The following is a 19685-nucleotide window of genomic DNA, read 5'->3' on the forward strand; positions in this document are numbered from 1 at the left end:
CAACAGGGACTCTGACCAGCTAGAAATGAGAGAGAATGAGAGGGCAGACACAAAGATTGAGGTGGTAGATGAAGTGATGAATAAAGAAAGGGAGACGAAGGATGAGTGGGAGGAACCAGTGGACTCCGGGCAGGAGATAGATGAGCTGAGGTCAGACGCAGAGAGAGGGAGGAAGGAGAGGTAGCTGGAGAGAGAAAAGACAAATACGAAAAACAGGCAGGGAGACAGGAAAGAAACGAGGAAGGAGCAAGAAGACTGAGGTGAGCGAGGAGAGAGGAGAGCCAGCAGCATATGTCACAAAATCATTCATCAAGCTCCAAAACACTTCACCTCAACGATCCCCGAGAAGAGCACTACGAAGGCGTACTTGACATATCCACCCACCGCAAGAAACCAAAGAATCCAAATGTGCTTACCCACGAGCCAATCATACCAGACACGGTCTCATCCACTGAACTCAACAGCCCAAACAAGCCCGCCACAGTCACTGTCACTCTCTGTCGTCCAAATGCAGATCTGTTCAGCAGTGCAGACAGAACCATCTGTGCTATTCTAAAACTCTGTCACTCTTTGCTGTCTAAGTCCAGGCTGCTTCCTGTGGCCGAGCTGCTGGAGAGACTCTTTGCTAAGCTTCTAACCCAGGATGTCATCTCGCTGAGGGCCAAGACCTTGAAGGAGCACAAATGTTTGGGATGCCAGGAGAGTCATTAGTCTGTATGGGAGACACTTAGAGAGATCGCGGGCATTCAATTATAGGACGACTTTCTGTTGCAGGGCTTGGCACGTGCTTTTTCCAGAAAGAGCACGTGTACACATTAAAAAATTTTAGGGACGCAATGGAAATGTATTCAGTTACGTGTTTTTAATTAATAAAGGGTTATGAGGAGATATTTCGAAGTGAAATCATTAATTAATTTATTTGAATACATAAAGTACACTAGGTTTTCTTTTAATTATTACTTATTTATTTACTCACCCACATGTCATCCAAGATGTTCATGTCTTTCTTTCTTCAGTTGATAACAATGGTTTTTGAGGAAAACATTTCAGGATTTTCCTCAATACAGTGGATTTCAATGATGGCCAATGGGTTGAAGGTCCAAACTGAAGTTTCACTGCAGCTTAAAAAGACTCTACACAATCCCAGGCGAGTAATAACGGTTTTCTCTAGCGAAACGACCGGCCATTTTCATTGTGCACTAGCTCTGTCATGTGTGTCCGTGACTTGCCCCATTTCAGTAATCACTTTGCCAAGGCCACGCGTGGTTAGTTCTTTGTCTATGTACTTGAGTTCAAAAAGGTAGGGTAGGCCGAAAAAGTGCATCTCATTTTCTTCTCCAACTTTAAAATCGTCCCATATCGTTGTTTTTAACTTTTTTGTAAAGGGCGTTTGACTTTCTTTACACATTCGCTTTGTAAACACGGCAGGTTGGTACTTCTGCCTACGTCACACGTGACCTACATAACTACGTACTAAAATACTTTTAATCGTTTAACCAGCGCAGCGTCTTATCTCCATTGGCAACGGACACGTTTTGTGTCGATTGCAAGTGACGTCGCAGGTAGCAGAGAGTGCAGGTGGCGATTGTATGTGACACTGTAACTTTGTATCTTTCTTCTTGTCTTCACCTGCTTACTATTGTAAAATGATAAGAGATTCAATTAAAATAAATAAATAAATGAATAAAAATACTGCGATTGATGTCACTTGCGGAAGCGCAGGTGTCTGAGTGTGCATGTCTTTGACGCAGCATATGGACCATTCCACCGAATGGGTGCCATTTCTGTCCCCAGGACGTAACATGTACAAATATGTATAAAAAATTAATTACAAAATACATTTTATTATTAAGCGAAGTGTCCAGCACATTAATCTAACTGCAAATTTAAAATGATATTTTTAAAAACTACCTAATAAAAATGACTCAAAACACTATAAATATAGCATTTATGCATTTCCCCAGTGTCCAACTCTACATGTTAACATGAAATATAATCCTTCAGAAATCATTTTTACTTTGCATTTTTGTGTACCTCCTTATCCCATCTGTGATTTAAATACATTTATTTCAAAACAAATTTAGAATAGTTTAGATAAAATACACATTTTAGTCAGGTCCCCAGATTCATTCACTCAGTCCTGTTACCCTAACACATTCCCCCCTCTAAAAAACTGGGAAAATTCCACAAGACATATTTTCAACATAATATTGCAACATCTAAATCTACTGAAGGCAATGAAATGACCGAAAGCATGTGGTCTTATTTTCTTTTCTGTATATTTGATAATATTGTAACTGTGGCAGGGAGCGTCATTATAAATATACTGTCCTGTTACCTAAATTATTTCTTAGATGATACTTGTTTATTTTAAAAATACAAATCTCTGATAAATCACTATAATTTGCTGAGTATCCTCATAATATTAGTATACAGTCCACGTGGCTATATTTTATGTATTTGCTAATTTTATCCTAAAATCTCAATCCTGTTACTTTCATTCCTGATACTCATATATCCTATACTCATCTATAGCAACTGAGTAATAGTAACAGGAATGAGTGTTTTATTAATGTAAATATTAGGCTACATCCATACTAATCTAGATAAATTTAAAAATGCATCTTTTTCTCAACGTTTTGACCTTTTATCCACACTAAAATTATGTTTTTGCCTAGAGATTATGGCCAACTTGGTTGTTCCTGCATTGTTGTTTTATATTATGACACATAAATGTACTTGCAATTTCTGTGTGGCAATTATGTATTAGACCCAAACATGGAATGGCGTTTGAGTGTGACCTGCGCAGTAAGAAAGCAATATCCACAGAAAAACTGAAAAGACATTATTTGTTAAGTTTATTATTTTTAATATCATTTTTAATTTAATATTTATTATTTATCGTTATTTATATCATATCTCATAATCCGTCCTCTACCCCTAAACATAACCCTAACAAAAACCTCTGCAGACCACTTGATTTAAATAGAAACATGATTGATGAGTGAGGTCAGCTCACTAGTCAGTGTTTAACACTCTTCACTATACCAGTGCAAGCATTAATACCTCACATGTGCAGTCAAACCTATATACTAATATAATGGATATTCATTCCTGTTACCCAGTTTCATTCCTGTCACTAAATAGTTTTTTCTTAAAAAAAATAAAGGTAAACCACTATTTTTTTAATTAAGTTTGGTCAATCATTTGTCCCATTGTTTAATAAACTGCATCACAAAAAACTGACCATGCATCCAACAATTTATTTAACATAAACACCTGTCTGAGTGGAAAATAAAGGAATTTGTTGACATATTTTAAACATGCTTTTTAAAAGACATAAGAGTTTTGGTAACAGGACTGAGAAAAATCTATCCATCTTCCACTTTAAAATTCTATAAAAAAATGTAATAAAGTTACCTGGGATGGACCAATACAGATTTTGAATACTTAAATATGTGTATTACTAGATTCCATCTGAAAAATGTAAAGTAAATGGCTCCCATTTGGTGGAATGGCCCATGTAGCAGTGTTGTGCATTTTAACTGGATGATGTGTGAAAAAAAACTGTGCACCTATACATTTTACAGTTCACACGCACCTATTTTAGCTGCAAATGCTCATACTGTTGAGCCCTGTGTTGAATTCTGTATTGCACAACACGAATAGTGTGCTGCAGCTGTGATATTAAAACCTAGAGGACTAATTCACCATGGGTTCCCTCAAGATTTTCCTATTTTTATAATGGGGTTTTTCAATTTTGTAAGTAAAACATGGTCTGTGGTAAACATAAATTTATGACACTTGGACATTTTGCTCTACAACATAAATTGCACACAACCATACTGAAAATGGCAATTTTGAAGCAGTTATTTTTCTTCAGGTTTCTTTTTAAGCAACTACATTAGAATGTTTGGGGTGTGAGTGTATGCTGTTTACTGCAGTAAAAACAGTAATATTATGAAATATTACTACTACTTAACAAAACTCTTTTCTATATTTTAAAAATGTAATTTATTCCTGTGATGGCAAAGCTATATTTTCAGCAGCCATTATTAAAGTGGTCCTTCAGAAACCTGCTGCTCCAGAAACATTTCTTTTTATTATCAATTATCATGCTGCTTAATATTTTAATAGACACTGTGATACTTTAAGGATTATTTGAATTTATATATAAACGCCCCGGCCCCCACCCCCACAAAGTACAGACCTTCTGGTCAATACTTTAATCTTAATGTATTAGATAATGACAGTAATTATCAGAAACACATGGCAGATCACAAATCACAGCAAGGAAGCACCTAGCAACCACCTAAGACACCTTAGTAAACACATATGAACCACTAAGACAACTCAAGAAAGCAATGCCCTGGCAGTCAAACAAAATTTAGTTTTGCACCGACAAGCAAAAAAAAAAATTCTAGTTTTAATTCAAATAATGCTTTTGTCACCTAAAAGTTGATAAGGTTTAAAATGGACCAAAATGAATATGACATGACAAAATATTGAGTGAATTTAAAGGATATATTCACCAAAAAAAAGTCTTATTCTTTTTATGACTTAAAAATTAACATTCCGATCACAGGTCAAAAAAGCAACATGCTCAGCCTGCTGATGTTCAAAAAGAGAGCAGCACAAGATGGCAATGGAAGCACTTACAATGCTAATCTGAGGAATGTTTTAAAAAATAAAGACCATAGCTCAGTGTCCTAAGACACATAAAACCGCATTCCAAAGCCTGACTGCAATTTCAGTGCAAACACAATTTCCATTAAAAGGAAAATAGCTTTCCCACTGAATGAGAATAATCTATGACCTATGCTTCGTCTCATTATGCTAATGTCATATCTGGATATCTTCCATTAGCTTTCTAAATGAGTCTTATCTACATTGTATGTTAAGAATATTTATCTATAACGTAATGTTTTGAAATTGTATTTCACACTCTCATAACAGCCGTGTAGGAAGTGATATGTACGATATTTAGACTATTACCTGTAGATTGACCGTGCTGCTTATCTTGGTTCTCGGGAGGGATAATGCCATACTTGTGGAGTTCAGTTTCCCCAACCACTTCTCCACCCGATCCAGGGTCAGCAGACGGTCCAGCCGAGCCAAATTCTCCACATGGAAGGGCAAAATCAACACCATGCTGGCCTTCCCTTCCCAAAGACCTAGTTCCAACACCTGTACCATGTTCTCTATGTCCTCATAGTGACGATATACACCTGGGAAAACAAACATTTGGTTGTTTGGATGTCTTTGTGGTGTATTTCAATCATAAATGACTGGTGGACCTTACCTGATCTGTGCATCATGGGAACTTTAGTGTATTTGGTACCCAAGAAGCTGCGCAAGTCTTGGTTTTCATGGTAAAAGCCTCGATCCCAAAATCCTACAAACACAAAAATCCACATAAAACATAGTGAATAGATGAAGAGGACACGGACGTCATGACCTGGACTGCGCAAACAAGCACAAACAAGCATTTTAACATTCTGACACAAACATCAAGTACAATCATCTTATAGCCAGACTGTTTGGATCTGACATACTGTACATTGAGGCTTTGATGAGTCAAATCATACAAAGGAACATCACAGAAGCCATGCCAGAAAAAGATTCAAGGATAAAAGAAAGAAAAGGCGAGAGGAGGGGTGCAGGGGAGGCAGAGGCATAGGACATATTATTACAGCCCATTACACCCATTAAATTCACTGACAAAGATGAGATTCGATAAAGAGACTATTAGCAGTATTACAGTCACATGTTCTTTTCCACAGTCTTTTCACCTTATTGGATTAGTCAAGGGAAAGATAAAGAATGAGAGAGCAAGAAATAGGGAAAAAGCAGTATGAAGTCAAATCAAATACTAAGGATGATTGCAAGACAATACGGGGTTAAGCCAGGCCGTGTTATTGTATTTGGCAGCTCCAGAAGCACTATATTGCTGTTCAAGAGGAGACATACATAACACATAAGGCAGTCAACGGCTTCTGCAACTCAATTTGAACCTTGCCACGTGTTATTTGGACCAACACTGGCCCCAAAAATTATTTGGATGCTTAAGCCAAACTTAAAGTGCCTCTATTATGGATTTTTGAAAATTACCTTTCATCCGGTGTGTAACACAGCTCTAATTGAATGGAAAGTTTTAAATCTGAAAGTGCTCTATGTATAAAGTTATTGTCTTTCGAAAGAATGAGTCAATTCCGAGTCATGTAAATGAGTCGTTTTTAAAACGAATCTTAAGCTGTTTCAAGTTGACGTCAAAATGAAACATTAGCATATTGCCAGCCCACTTGTTGAGCACACAGATCTGGATAAACTGTTATGGTAAATCCGTTAGGGTACGGTTAGGGTATGTCGAAATACTCCCATCTCATTTTCTCTTCCAACTTCAAAATCATCCTACATCGCTGTAGAAGTACCGACCCAGTGTTTACAAAGTAAACATGCAAGGAGGGTCAAATACCCTTTACAAAAAGGGCAAAAAACAATGATGTAGAACGATTTTGAAGTTGGAGAAGAAAATAAGACAGGAGTTTTTCGACATACCCTAACTGTTTTGAAATGGAGTGCAGAGTACGCATGCACATTGCAGAGCTAGACAAGACTAGCATTTGTGGTTAAAAAATGTATAAATATTAATATAAACATATTAATATAATATGGCTGGGATTATTTAGAGCCCTTTGAAGCTGCATTGAAACTGCATTTGTAAACTTTAATCTGTTAAGCACCACTATACGGAAAAAAAAATCCTGGAATGTTTTCCTGAAAAAAAAACGTAATTTCTTTGCGACTGAAGAAACAAAGACATTAATATCTTGGATGACATGGAGGTGAGTAAATTATCAGGACATTTTTATTCTGAAAGCGGAGTAATCCTTTAAAAATTGTTGCTCTCATGTACTCTGTAGCATGCAAAATATATATTTAGTTGTGTGTTGTGTTTACTCCACGCAGCTTGTAGGTCTCTGGCTAACCGGCTAATGCAATATCTGTTTGCTCACAATTGTCTAGACATGTGTCGATGAATAGTGGATGTTTGTCGTTGTTATTACTTAGAGTTTTGATAAAGAATAGAGCAATACGTTGGTGTACCACCTGCAATGCTGTATCAATACATTTCTGCGTTGGGCTAACGCATATACAATGGCTGTCTGGGTGTCTTCATCATCTTCAATCACCACAGACCTTGCATGACCTTGCATGCATGTCAACCTGTTATTAGGGACTCCCAAAACCAAAATATGAACCTTTCATAATCCCTAATAGGATCACTTTAAAATGTCTAAATACAATTGCATCAGATACAAAATGTTAAAGTGTCACCAGCAAAATTTATGCTCTTTATCCAGATATTTCTGAATATCCAGAGCCAATTGTTTTAAAACGATGGGTCCCAAGGACATTTTTAGTGAATGCATTCAATAAAAATGTGTCACACAGGTGTCCTAGCTGAGTCACTACTGGGGTAGCTTGTCAAATTAACTGCAAACATGGACACTAAAATCAATTTTTTGAGTATGTATTACTTTCATATTCAAATGAATGCTGTACTTCCAAAGAATCCTGAAAAAGTAAATGTAACACTGTGTTATTGCTGTTTTCAACACTGATAACATGTTTCTTAAACACCAGATTAGCATATTAGAATGATTTATGAAGGATCATGTGACACTGCAGACTGAAGTAATGGTGACTAAACATTCAGCTTTGTTATCATAGGAATAAAAACAGTGTGCTTGTGCTATTTTTATTTAAATGAATGCCACTTGATCTTTTTTAGGGTTGTTGAATATTTTGCCAGTATTAGAAGGATCTCCCCTTTTTTTAATTTAGTGCTAGTTTTTTACTGTCTCATCAAAGTTACCTGATCGCACGTCTGTATTTATAGCTGCAGTTTATCCAGGCCTCAGTTTTGCTGTGCCTTAACAAGGAATGTGCCACCCAAGATGAAATTTCCATAATCACCTTAAAACACTCCTGCTCCCAAAACCACCGCTTTCAGCATTAAACATCCTCCTCCTGAGGGATTCAAAACATATTCCTTACGTATAATTAGGAATACCATTAACAAAACCAGAAAATAAACAAAACAAAGAGACAGAAACTAGGGTAGAATTCCTCTTTAAAGAAAAGGGTCTCATTTCACAAACCCGAGACGAGTCGCTCTACTGTCATTTATTATGAGAAACACCTGATCCTGTGTAGGCAAAGCAAACCTCTCAGTTCGGCGCCGTGCCAAGCTTTGCATGCGCCTCAATGGTATGCTAGCAGCTCCCTTTAAGCTTGTGAACACAAGCCAAGAGCCAGAGCAGTTGGATTTCAATAATTATACAGGGGGATGAAATTTGATCAGCCTAAAGTTCAAAACACATGGCATGGTATCTGTCAGTTATTATGGGGTGGCAAAGCTCGTGGAACTGCGAGCATTAAAAGGGGAATTCTGCCATGCGAGTTTCTGAAATGCCACACAAGGATTCTTGTCACTGCGGTCTTGGCTGGCAATCAAAAGAAAGAAAACATCCTGGGAGATTCTGTGACTGAAAGAGAGAAACAGAATGACCCAACGAGCATTCGCAAGAGAGCGACACTCATACCTTCTTCATTAATTACAGAGTGTAAAGACAATGCAGCTATTGTGTGGTTTTGCATCTTGAAGGCTCTCTCATGCCCATTTTCAGTAATAAGCGAGCCACAAACAATAAAGCTAAAACGCTCTGAATTAAAGCGCTTTCATCTTCTCTCGCCGGATCCTTTGGTGCTCGGAGCAGGGCTGCTGTTCAGGGTGAAGTGTGTGTGCTTGTTTTTTGGGGTTTGCTGTACAGAGCTGTACAGGCTGTGGTAATGAGCTAGTGTGGTGTCTGCCACCACAACACACTTTGAATCGGCCTACAGTACCCTTTTTCTTTCCCTCTCTCTCTGTCTCCCTTTAAATCCTTTGACCATTTCCCCAAAAATCTCTTATCTTTCACCTCTGTCTTGCATTCACTCCACACCTGTGGCTCTCCATTTGCCCCCTGCTACGAGCTCCAATCCAGTTCTCCATGGTGCGTGGCTATTTGTTTCAGTGTACCTGGAATTATGAATTGTACATCCACCAGAGAACTGTAGCCAATCCCGCCAGTCATTCCAGGTGGGAGTATCATCAAAAAAGTAATGTCCCTTTTTAGAATACTGTTTTTTAAAGATAAAAAAAATAAGCTTTACACACTTTTATTGGAAAGGGTTTGAATATTTCTGAGACTTTTGTGCAACAATTATTGCACATGGACCTGTGGAACAGCTTACAGGCTGGAGGCAATTAAGGCCACAGTTATAATAACTCAGGACATTAAAAAGACCTTTCTACTGACTCTGAAAAACACCAGAAAAAAGACAGTCAGGTTTCTTGCTCACCTGCGTGAACATGTCTTTGTCTTGCTGCAGGAAGGCACAAGGACTGCAGATGTGGCCAGAACAATGAACTGCAATGTCTGTAATGTAAAACACTGAAGACTGGGCAGGGAGACAGGAAGGACAGCTGATCGACCTTGGAGTGGAAACTCACATGTAAGCATGTGTCCCCTCAGGCATGTTTAAGAACTCGCAAGTGTCTTGGTGAAAGAGTAGAGTAATATCTCACAGAAAGAAGTGGCTGTTACTACTCAACTGTGACTTTTGATTTATGTGACCATGGACCACAAGTTATAAGGGTCAATTTTTGAAATTTAGATTTATGAAAGCTGAATAACTGAACTTTCCATTGATGTATGGTTTGTTAGGACAATATTTGGCCGAGATACAACTATTGAAAATGTAGAATCTGAAGGGTGCAAAAAAAAATCTAAATATTGAGAAAATTGCCTTTAAAGTTGTCCAAATGAAGTTATTAGCAATGCATATTACTAATCAAAAATTAAGTTTTGATATATTTACAGTAGGAAATGTACAAAATATCTTCATGGAACATGATCTTTACATCTTATCCTAATGATTTTTCGCATTAAAAAAAGAAAAATCATTTTGACACATTCAGTGCATTATTGGCTATTGCTACAAAAATACCTGTGCGACTTATGACTGCTTTTGTGGTCCAGGGTCACATATGGGAATAAAAGCAGCTAATAGTGAGAGGACGTTTCTTTTCTTTTTTTAACTTCTTAAAGCAAATGATCTCCAGAAGGCGCAAATTTTCCTATAAAATATTTTTTTTTTGAACATTATTCATTTTTTTTGAAAGTCGCAATCCAAATCCACTTGGCTCAAAAAATCTGAAGCAGGCACATGCATGATTGAACAGATTTCAGGAGAACAGAGAAAGCGCTCTCAGATTAACACCAAGAGTAAAAGTCCACAAACGAGCCATCAGAGGGGCGATGAAAAAGCTTCGGACAAAGTTAATATTACACTGGCGACTAAATGAATTACTACAGAACCCTGAAGCGGTGCGACTACTGACTGCCTTTAAATTATAAATCCAAACTATGAATTCAATTTTCATAATCTCATTCACAGGGCCCAATCTATTGTCTGATCTAATTTGTATATTTCATCGGCTGAATTAATGAACTTCCACCGACTTGCGCTTCTTGCTTGCGAACGGGAAAAAAAAAAATATGTAATTAAGTCAAAACATAAAACAAAAGAAATTAATTAGATTGCTTATCAACCTAAAATCAATCCAAACTTGATTTCCTGTTGCGTTTGGTAGTAGAGAGAAGCTCTCCTCCTACCGCTCCGTTCCCATCGCTCTGTGTTTAAAATAGGATCAAAGCACCTGCCAGTATTACTCAGACAAAGAAATCGATGAGTAGAACAAGACTCCAGCATGTGGGTGAGACAATGCACAAAAAGAGAGAGAGAGAGACAGAACTCCGGTGAAGTAGAACAGCATATAGCACCGGCATGTTAAAAACTCATTCTAAACCCTTCAAGCATATTTAACATCTCTTCTTGGAAGTGACAAGAAACTTAAGTATTGTCGAACTGTCTCTGATTTGACTAAACACAGTACTGAATGTACCGCACGGCTTTTGTGCAAAAACAATATTACTATTACAGCTCAGTAATAATAAGACAAGAAAACTACCCTCTCTTGAGCATGACAAATTTTTTTTCCTTTCAGTTTAAAATGCCTGTACATGGGTTCAGGGTTAGAAATACTAAATCAGTGCCTTGGCATAATAGTTACCATGCAAGCTTTAACACACTGAACCATGCTGCTCATATGACTGACACAAATTTAAAGCTATCTCGCAAAAATTCCAGTAACTTAAATGACAGGGAATGGTGCTAGCAATGCCATGGTCATGAATTTGATTCCCATGGGGAATGCTTGAACTGATAAAAATGCATACTTTAAATGCACTAAGTTGCTTTGCATACATTGCAATACAAGCAAATATCCAAGAAAAGACATGTTCTGTGCATATTATGCTAATTTTCTGCACGCGTGGATTTGAATAACCATATATATATTCCAGAGGTGACAAGACGATGCAATTCACAGAATTGCAAAGTGACTGTCATGTAACAATAATGCAGTTCACTGTTGCATACAAACTCATATGTTTTTTAAATGGCAGGCAGTATGCACTATATACTGCACTCTATGCAGTCAGCAGAAGAGTACTGTATGAAGAATATAGCCACTCACTGGAGGGCAGGAGATGCAGACGATCGTTACTAAATTATTTAAGATGACACACCTCTTCTCCCGGGAAGATGCATAGGCTCTTCCTGATATACTGGTGATGGTTTGTCATCAACCTTGCAGGCTGGGTGTGAAGGAGAATGAATAAACTACTGATTTATAAAGAATCATTCTTTTGAACCAACGCTTTGATTCACAGAGTGTTTGTAAATCACTTGACTGTGGTTTGAAAACTGTGATGAAAATTGCATTGAAATAATGAATCATTTATTCCAAACAATTTGTTTACTAAACACAAATTCACTGAAATAAATCAGACTTCCCAGCGTGAACACAAGCAGGTGTGTACTGTATATACAGTAAACAAATACATAAGCAAACACATGCACTTCACAGGTGCATTTGCTACACAAACATAAATCACTATAGTCACACGTATGTTTTGCACACCCCCTAAAGTGTGATTCCTTATCCTCCAAGCAAATTTTCACCTTCAGCATCAGTCGTGCAACTGCTTATAGTCCATTTATCAAGCAGCAGCACAATCTGTACTAGCTAATTCTCTAGCACGCAAGAGAGCGGAAGCCCAGCGGTGCTATGACCACTCTTGTCTGATCCTGTTTGGCTCAAATATCACTTCTTGCCTTTTTTTTTAGATATGAGGTGATATCTGTGAGTGCAAAACTGTTTTAACCCACCTACGACCTTGGAATTGGCAATGAACTGGAACTGTTTTGTTTGTGTTTTTAAAATGTTTACAGGGTTAGTTCACTCAAAAATTAAACTTCTGTCATTAATTACCCACCCTCATGTCAGTGTGAACCTGTAAGACCTCTGTTTATCTTCAGAATACAAATTAAATTAAAGCTGCAAGCAGCGTCAAAAGGGCGCTCCCACCCGGGCTCACCACCGCCCAGCGGCTTTAAGAAAACAGCAAATGGTGAGCAATATGGATTTAAAATGGTACATATAGGAGGAACATGTCAAAATCATTTATATGTGGCAATCTTCCTGCTGCCAGATATGATTGTAACTGATTATTTGCCATTCGATGTCTTCAGGCCAGGATTTATGTGAAGTCTAGTGCAGAATGGACATTACATGTTTAAGTTAGTGTAAATCAAGGCATTTCCTGTTTTCAGCAGGTGGCGCTATGATAATAACTGAAAACTGGTCTTTATATGCGTTCAGGACAGGACTCTTATCAAACAGGTATAGTTTGCAGCAGATTGGACATTGTATGTCCAAGTTATAACAACTACCTTTTACATGGCAAGACATCGAACTTTGTCAGGCCACCACAGACACACCCTTCAACGAAAACTCAAGATCTTTGCAATTTAATGTCACAAAGGGTTTTAGATTATACTGACCAAATTTGGTGTTGATCTGATTAAATCTGTAGGAGGAGTTGGTTTAAATACACCCCTGAAAATGGCAAAAATGGCTGTTGAGTTTCGAACTTCGTACCGGGGGACTTTTTTGTAGGTATTGGTATTACATGTGTCTAACAAATTTCCTACATGTATGTGAAACAGCTCGAGGGGCACTTCGTTGAAATTTTATAAGTGGCCCTATCGAGCCATTTTTGCCACACCCACTCCAGAAACCCAAAATTTTCACCACTTTTAGTGTGTGTGCAAAGTTTCATGAGTTTGAGCATGTTTAGGCCCTCAAAAATGCGACTGATTTTGGAGAAAATAAAGAAGAAACTGAGCAATTCCAAAAGGGTCCTCACACCATTGGTGGTTCAGTTAAGGTTGAACCACTGATGTCACATTGACAATTTTATCAATGTCCTTACTTTTCTGGGCCTTGAACGTGTCAATTGTGTTGCTGTCTATGGAGGGTCAAAAAGCTCTTGTATTTCATCATTATATCTCAATTTGTGTTGAACGAAGGTCGTTCAAAAATATCTTAATTTGCATTGTTGCACTGTGGTTTATGGAGCTGCCTGAAGTGTACATGTGAAGTAGACTCACTTCCTCGGTCAAAATCGAGGGGTCAAGGATCTGCCCATATAAACTTCCCTCATCCACTTCACAAAGTAGAACACACTTCAAAACCGCAGCGGGGATTCCCCGAGGGGAAGTGCTTAGGGAAGTTTGGAAGTGTGTGTCTAAAAGTGAAGTGGAACGCAGCCATACGAGCAGTCTCTTGTTTCGTTCCAGAATGAAACAAATCAGTTGAATCAATGATTCTAATCCCACTTGAATTCATGATTGAAATTGCAGTGCTGTTGGAATTTACATCAGCGCTCTTGGAACGTCGATCTGCCAATCTAATTACAGAACTGGATTTAACCACTAATATATTTTTATCTTTACAATTTGCGTGTCTACAAATCTTTCATGTCTACAAGTCATTCAAAAACACTGATTAGTTCATGAACAAAACATCACTAAGAACTCAAATTATAGAAAATCATAGCATTCACTTCCCACAGGCCATTTAAGTAAAGGCAGGTATTACAGTGCATCAGTGAAGGATGAGACTATGAATTTTGCAATGCCGTCTGGCTAAAGTCCAAACACATAATGGACCATAAAACTTCAAGATTAGACACAACTATTCTGATCCCCTAAGTACAGTAGACAAGCCACACCTTCACTTTAACTGTGTCTAATGCCTGTTCCTAAAGCATGTTATTCACAGAAGCTTTTTAGTCTGTCTTTGTGAAACGCCATGGCCTGTTATATGTAATTCGCACTCAGTGATTAAAATAACTTTCCTTAACCTCATTATGTAACTCAACACAATATCATATTAGAATATAATTGTGTTCTAGCATTATTAAGCCAGCTAAACTAGTTTCCAACTTATTCTTTCTTCTCACCTTTAAAGTTCAGTGCATTGGCAAGGATCATGGCTCCAGGTTTGGTCTCCAGTGCCAGTTCCAGATCTACTGTCTCTTCTCCATCCATCCCACTTTTAGCCCAGGACTGGAGCTTCTCCATGTCATGTTTCTGTGCATCCTCCAGTGCCACATGCTGCAATCCAAAGTGGGTCTGGAGCTTCTCCAGAAAACTCTTCTCCAGTTTAGGGGCTTGTTTGGAAAACAGTGCAGAGGAACTGCGCAACGCATAACTGGTTCCATTAGCTTCACGCACAGATTTCAATGCCTTGGTTAAAGCTTCTCCTACGGCCTTATCATTTTTGGTGATCCTCAGGAGATCATGAAACTGGCCTGCTGTGGATCCTTTAGCTCCACCCTCTAGAGCTAGCAGGGAGTTAGCCAACAGAAGTGGGGAGATGAAGGTGTTGGTCTGGGAACCATCAATGCGGAGCGACCTATACAGCTGCAGCCCCAGGCTCCAGGTGGGGTGATGTAATCTGGAGATTTCTGGCTGAGGCGAGCTTTGAACTTTCAGTTCCTGTGAGGCAGATGACCAGATGCTCTGCAGAGCCAACACTAGTAGAAACAGGAGAGGAACAGGAGAGATGGGCACCATTGCAGGACTGGAGAAGAAAGAGCGAGAAATATTAAAATATCATTCCACGAATGCTAAGTATGTTACATTGCTAGAGCCAATATGAAAGTTAAACTGATCTCATTATTTTACACCACATATTCCTGTTTATACTGGGGATAATTAACTGGTGCACTGAATTCAAAAGAATAAAATGTCTTTTTGCTCTACCTCTGAAATGACTTTCTTTTCGACTGATGTCAAACACTTTTATTTTTTCAAATAATAAAAAGTGCTGTATGTAATATTGACAGCCAAAGGTTGAAATGAGTTTTGCAGTCCAAATTCAAAATATTGAAGAGCATTGTTTCACCCGCCCCCTCCTCCTCATACTCAATGCTCATGAAGGTTGCCAGATTGAAGACATGAAAACAAAACGAGCCCAACTGATAATGAATGGCGACAAGCCTTGCACTTTAAATCCCAAAGTATACTTCACTTTTTGTACATACACAAGGGACAGCGTACAATGCAAGTGACACAAATTTCGTCATCATAATTTTATGCGTGTACTGTACGCGCACCACCCGATTTTTCGTACTTTGTATGCGCAGGTCACACACGCGCACTAAAGTTATTTTGCAGTAACCTTTGTTTTCACAGCGTGGCAACACTGTCCTGGGCCATTGTTTCACAGTAGAAAACAAAAAGAAATGGACGCATTCATGCACATCAAATGGAGTATACTTTGAAAGGCTATGCATTCGACTGTACATATACACAAGCCTACAAATACAAAAACTAAGTATACTTTGGGCTTAAGCTGGTAAATTGGTGAGCCAGGGTTTTTTTTAGGTGGGGTAGAATCTGTGATCTTTGACCCCAGTTTGTTTCCTGGCAAGTTTTTCTGCTAACTGGCAACCTGATGTGTCAAAATAATATTAGGTAAATTGACAGCGGGTGGAATCACACAGACCAAAACAAAAACAGACATTACGACATCGAACGCACATTTCAGTGTAGAATGAATGGCTGAATCATTTCAGAGAAACAAATATGTGAACCTACCATGTTTTCTAAATATCTACAAACATATTATGCTTTAGTAGAGTGAAGAAAAAAAATAAGCACTTATAATTCTGATATGTAACACCACTTTTTACAATTCATCTTCAATTTTAGATGGATAAAAACCAGTCCCATCCTAGTACACATCTTTACTGCATCTATCTTTACAAATACTAATTTATGTTTAAGTACTGTACTCTGAGGATGGATTATGGTCCTGTGAGGTCTCAGGACACCAGCCTCTTGGAGAGTCTCCAAAATTGTTTGTTTTAATTTATTGTATTTAATTATATTATTGGCCCACATTCAAGCACTGTTTACCTATCTATATCAATTTTACATTAGCAGTGCCTTCTAAATGCTTCAGGAAGCTCGGCTCAAGGCCTCAGGGTCCAAACCACAATCTATCACACAGAACAACAATACTGAAAAGCAAAAAATACCTCAGCTGTCTTTACAAAAAATGTTTGTGGTAACCAGAGTTTACCTCAAAATACCACAACTATGATAAAATCGTGATGTTCCTGTCATAAAAGAAATTAAACGATGACAGATAACACTGAATGAGATTTAATTCAAATTTTACAGTAGTAGATATGATATTTTGGCGATAAAAAAATGGTTACCATGGTAATTTTTTTATAAAGCTCCATCTTCTGACACTCTAATCCCGACATCAAATTCATTTTCCATTCAGTTGCGCTGCTGACAGGGTATTAAGTAGTGACCAGGCATTTTCAGGGCCTATACATCACTAAAATAAACGTTACAATCCTCTTAAATCTAAACCGTAAACCGAAGAGCGTCCTCCGGACATTTCGCTTTATATCCGAGAGATCACAGAAAAGACAGAATAAACAAACACCCTTAAATAACAGCAGACGTTGGAGGATATTATACAGGCGGAACAGTAGATGTTGATTTTTGCGCTTGCTGAGCGAGCGCAGCTGTTCCGTCTGCTCGGAGAACTGAGGGGCAAAAAACAAAGTGAAAAAGTTCCTTGTTTGCTCGTACCGTTAATTAATTAAAGCTTCCTTCCTCCTCCGGCTTCTTCTGCTGGTTTTGAGCTGAAAGGAACTGATAGGGCAGGTTCAGACGTGGCGGAGGAGGGTCTTTTTACAGTTTGCTCACTTTTCCTCCAGTCAAATGTATTCTCGCTGGGTTCAATCCGGGTATTTTTCCTCTTTCCAGAAATCTCGCACATTCCATTAAACTCCTTACGATACCTAAACAGTTAAGCTGTTTTTTGTCCTCTATCGGTGTTATAACAGTAAAGGGAAAAAAGTGACAAAACGCCTCGTTTTTTCTACTGTTTGTCCTGCAAAATCATTATACGGCTGTTATTTAAGATCTCTTTTAGTTTTCAACGCAACTGGTTGTTTTCCTCATCTGTGCACCTCCAGGAAAGCCCGCAGTTGCAATAGCGACCGAAAGGGGGCGCCCGCGATCTACACCGCCACGGCCTAACATAAGGTCGACTTGTCCCATAATAGCATGTCATGTATCCGCCTGCGAAAGCATTAAACACACTCCTCTTCGTTGTGATTTACATTTTGAGATCCCAGTTTTGGATTTCAGCTGTGTTGTTCTCCAAAATCCACACAGAAAGCTTCATTTTCTGTTTTTAAAAGGCAAGGTTCAAGATTAGGCAAGTTGAACTGCAAATTGATCAATGAGCGGATAGCACTAGCAGACAGAATCAATTGATGTTCACATAGTCAGAGAGGGTGGAAAAGGAGAATCAGGCCTGGAGACAGACTCTCAGATCACGACAAACACGCCGCAATACTAAACAGCCTGCCGGGACATGACAGTACATAGACTCTGCCAATTACTCCTCTAATCCACATCGCACTCTCAGATAGTCGTCTACAAAGCACACGCTGGTGAATACACAAGCACACGTACAATGGCTGTCACACATACACACACACTGCTGTAGCTTGCACTCATATGCTGTGATGGGTAATTAGACATACATGCTGTGCATATGCTTTTTGAATCTAAAGCTGTCAGAGGCCTCACGCATCACATCTAGTGCATTCACCCCCGAAGTGCACATACTGCCAGCATGCTGACTGGAAATACGCCCCTCCTTCACACACGTGCACTCACAGTAATGATGACTAATGTGTGACTGGTCATGGCTGCTTGCTTTATGTGGAGGATAGGGCTTATTGGTGTAACTGGATATGTCTTAACCATCTCTCTGGGAGCTGCTGCCTTAAGGACCTTCGCAGAACATCACAGTCGTTGGAGCCTGTAATTAGTTGCCCTTTCATATTGGTCTAGAATCCCCCATCCCCCTCCCTCCCTGCTTCGAAATCAAAACCTCAGCCGTTATAAGAGAAACTGTTAAACCGATCAGGTTATCACAGTCAGCCGAGCCTATAATGAGCGGGTTTCACGGACACACCGGCCCAGGTGATCCATCTGCCCGCGGCTGCTTCGCACCTAAACGAGTCCCTCGGGAAACTGCAGACATCCGTGGACACCCTGTTTGGGATTTGCATCTTTCAGGGGTCTCACCTTTCACCGGTGTGACACCTTTACCCTTCCCTTTGCTACTCGTATATCCAACCTTTGACCTCCTAGACGCACCTTCATACCATTAATGTTCATTCCACCCCTGTGGTTGTAGTAATGCGTGGCCCTCCGTTAATGATCTCACATATCAAATGTCATTGCATGATCTTATTTCTACTTATCAGGTCATCCACGTTTGCCTTGCTGTAGGTTTATGGGTTAAATGTTTGGCCTCAGGGCTGAAAGGGAAAAGTATGGCTTATTTATGAAGATTAATTTATTAAGACGATATGAATTAATATTCTGAAGCATGATGGAGAAATTAAAATGTTCACTTAAGGAGTGATCTGAACATCATAGACAGTTTTGACTTGGAACAGGAGTCACACAGAACACTCTTGCAGACTCAGCAATTAGAGATACACCAATATAAAAATCCTGGCAGATACCAGTAATTATTTACTGTAATTATTATTCATTTAAGCCAGTAATTATTTTTATGTTACAGCCAATAACCAATAAATGGCTGGTAGAAGAGAAATTTTAATATTTCTATATAATATTGTAATATTGTTACATTTATAAATAAAAATATTTATTATATATTTATAATAAAACAATATAAAATTTCTAAAATATTTTTTTACATTTTTTAAATAAATAATAAAAAATCTAAAATTAAATGCCACTTCTAAATTTTGGCATCATAAACTTTTTAATGTACAGTAGGAAAAATGTATATTTAGGGGTTCAAGCACATAGCGCTGAAACCCTATTGTAATTTTTAGAATGGCCACGGATCAGCGATTTCCACGACTCACCATTGCAAAGGGACGCCAAAACGTTAAAAAGGGGCGTAGACACTTTTAGATCTCCGTCAAACTTAGAACACTTATGTAAGAGCTCAATCTAAGGAATATCACAGGAATAAAAATCACAGCGCTTGGGCACTTGGTGGAGCTATTAAAGGGAAAAAACATAAAAATGGCTATAACTGCGCAATCATTTGTCCTTTCAACATGAAAATGCATGTGCAT

At 38.5% G+C, this 19685-nt stretch overlaps 1 protein-coding gene across 2 annotated transcripts in view; it reads right to left on the reverse strand.

Annotated features, from left to right (window-relative positions):
- The window catches only part of serpinh2 (serine (or cysteine) peptidase inhibitor, clade H, member 2), a 33780-nt gene extending 16277 nt beyond the window's left edge, over positions 1-17503 (reverse strand). For both annotated transcript variants that reach the window (XM_051115993.1, XM_051115991.1), the window contains exons 1-4: positions 17137-17503; positions 14481-15103; positions 5303-5395; positions 4996-5228 (exon numbers count right to left, since the gene is read on the reverse strand). In XM_051115993.1, the coding sequence (XP_050971950.1) occupies positions 4996-5228; positions 5303-5395; positions 14481-15096 (942 nt within the window). In that variant the 5' untranslated portion in view covers positions 15097-15103; positions 17137-17503. The remainder of the gene's footprint in view (positions 1-4995; positions 5229-5302; positions 5396-14480; positions 15104-17136) is intronic.
- Positions 17504-19685: the final 2182 nt, after the last annotated feature.

The sequence above is a fragment of the Labeo rohita genome, chromosome 7 (assembly GCF_022985175.1).
Source record: "Labeo rohita strain BAU-BD-2019 chromosome 7, IGBB_LRoh.1.0, whole genome shotgun sequence".
In the NCBI taxonomy this organism is placed as follows: domain Eukaryota; kingdom Metazoa; phylum Chordata; class Actinopteri; order Cypriniformes; family Cyprinidae; genus Labeo; species Labeo rohita.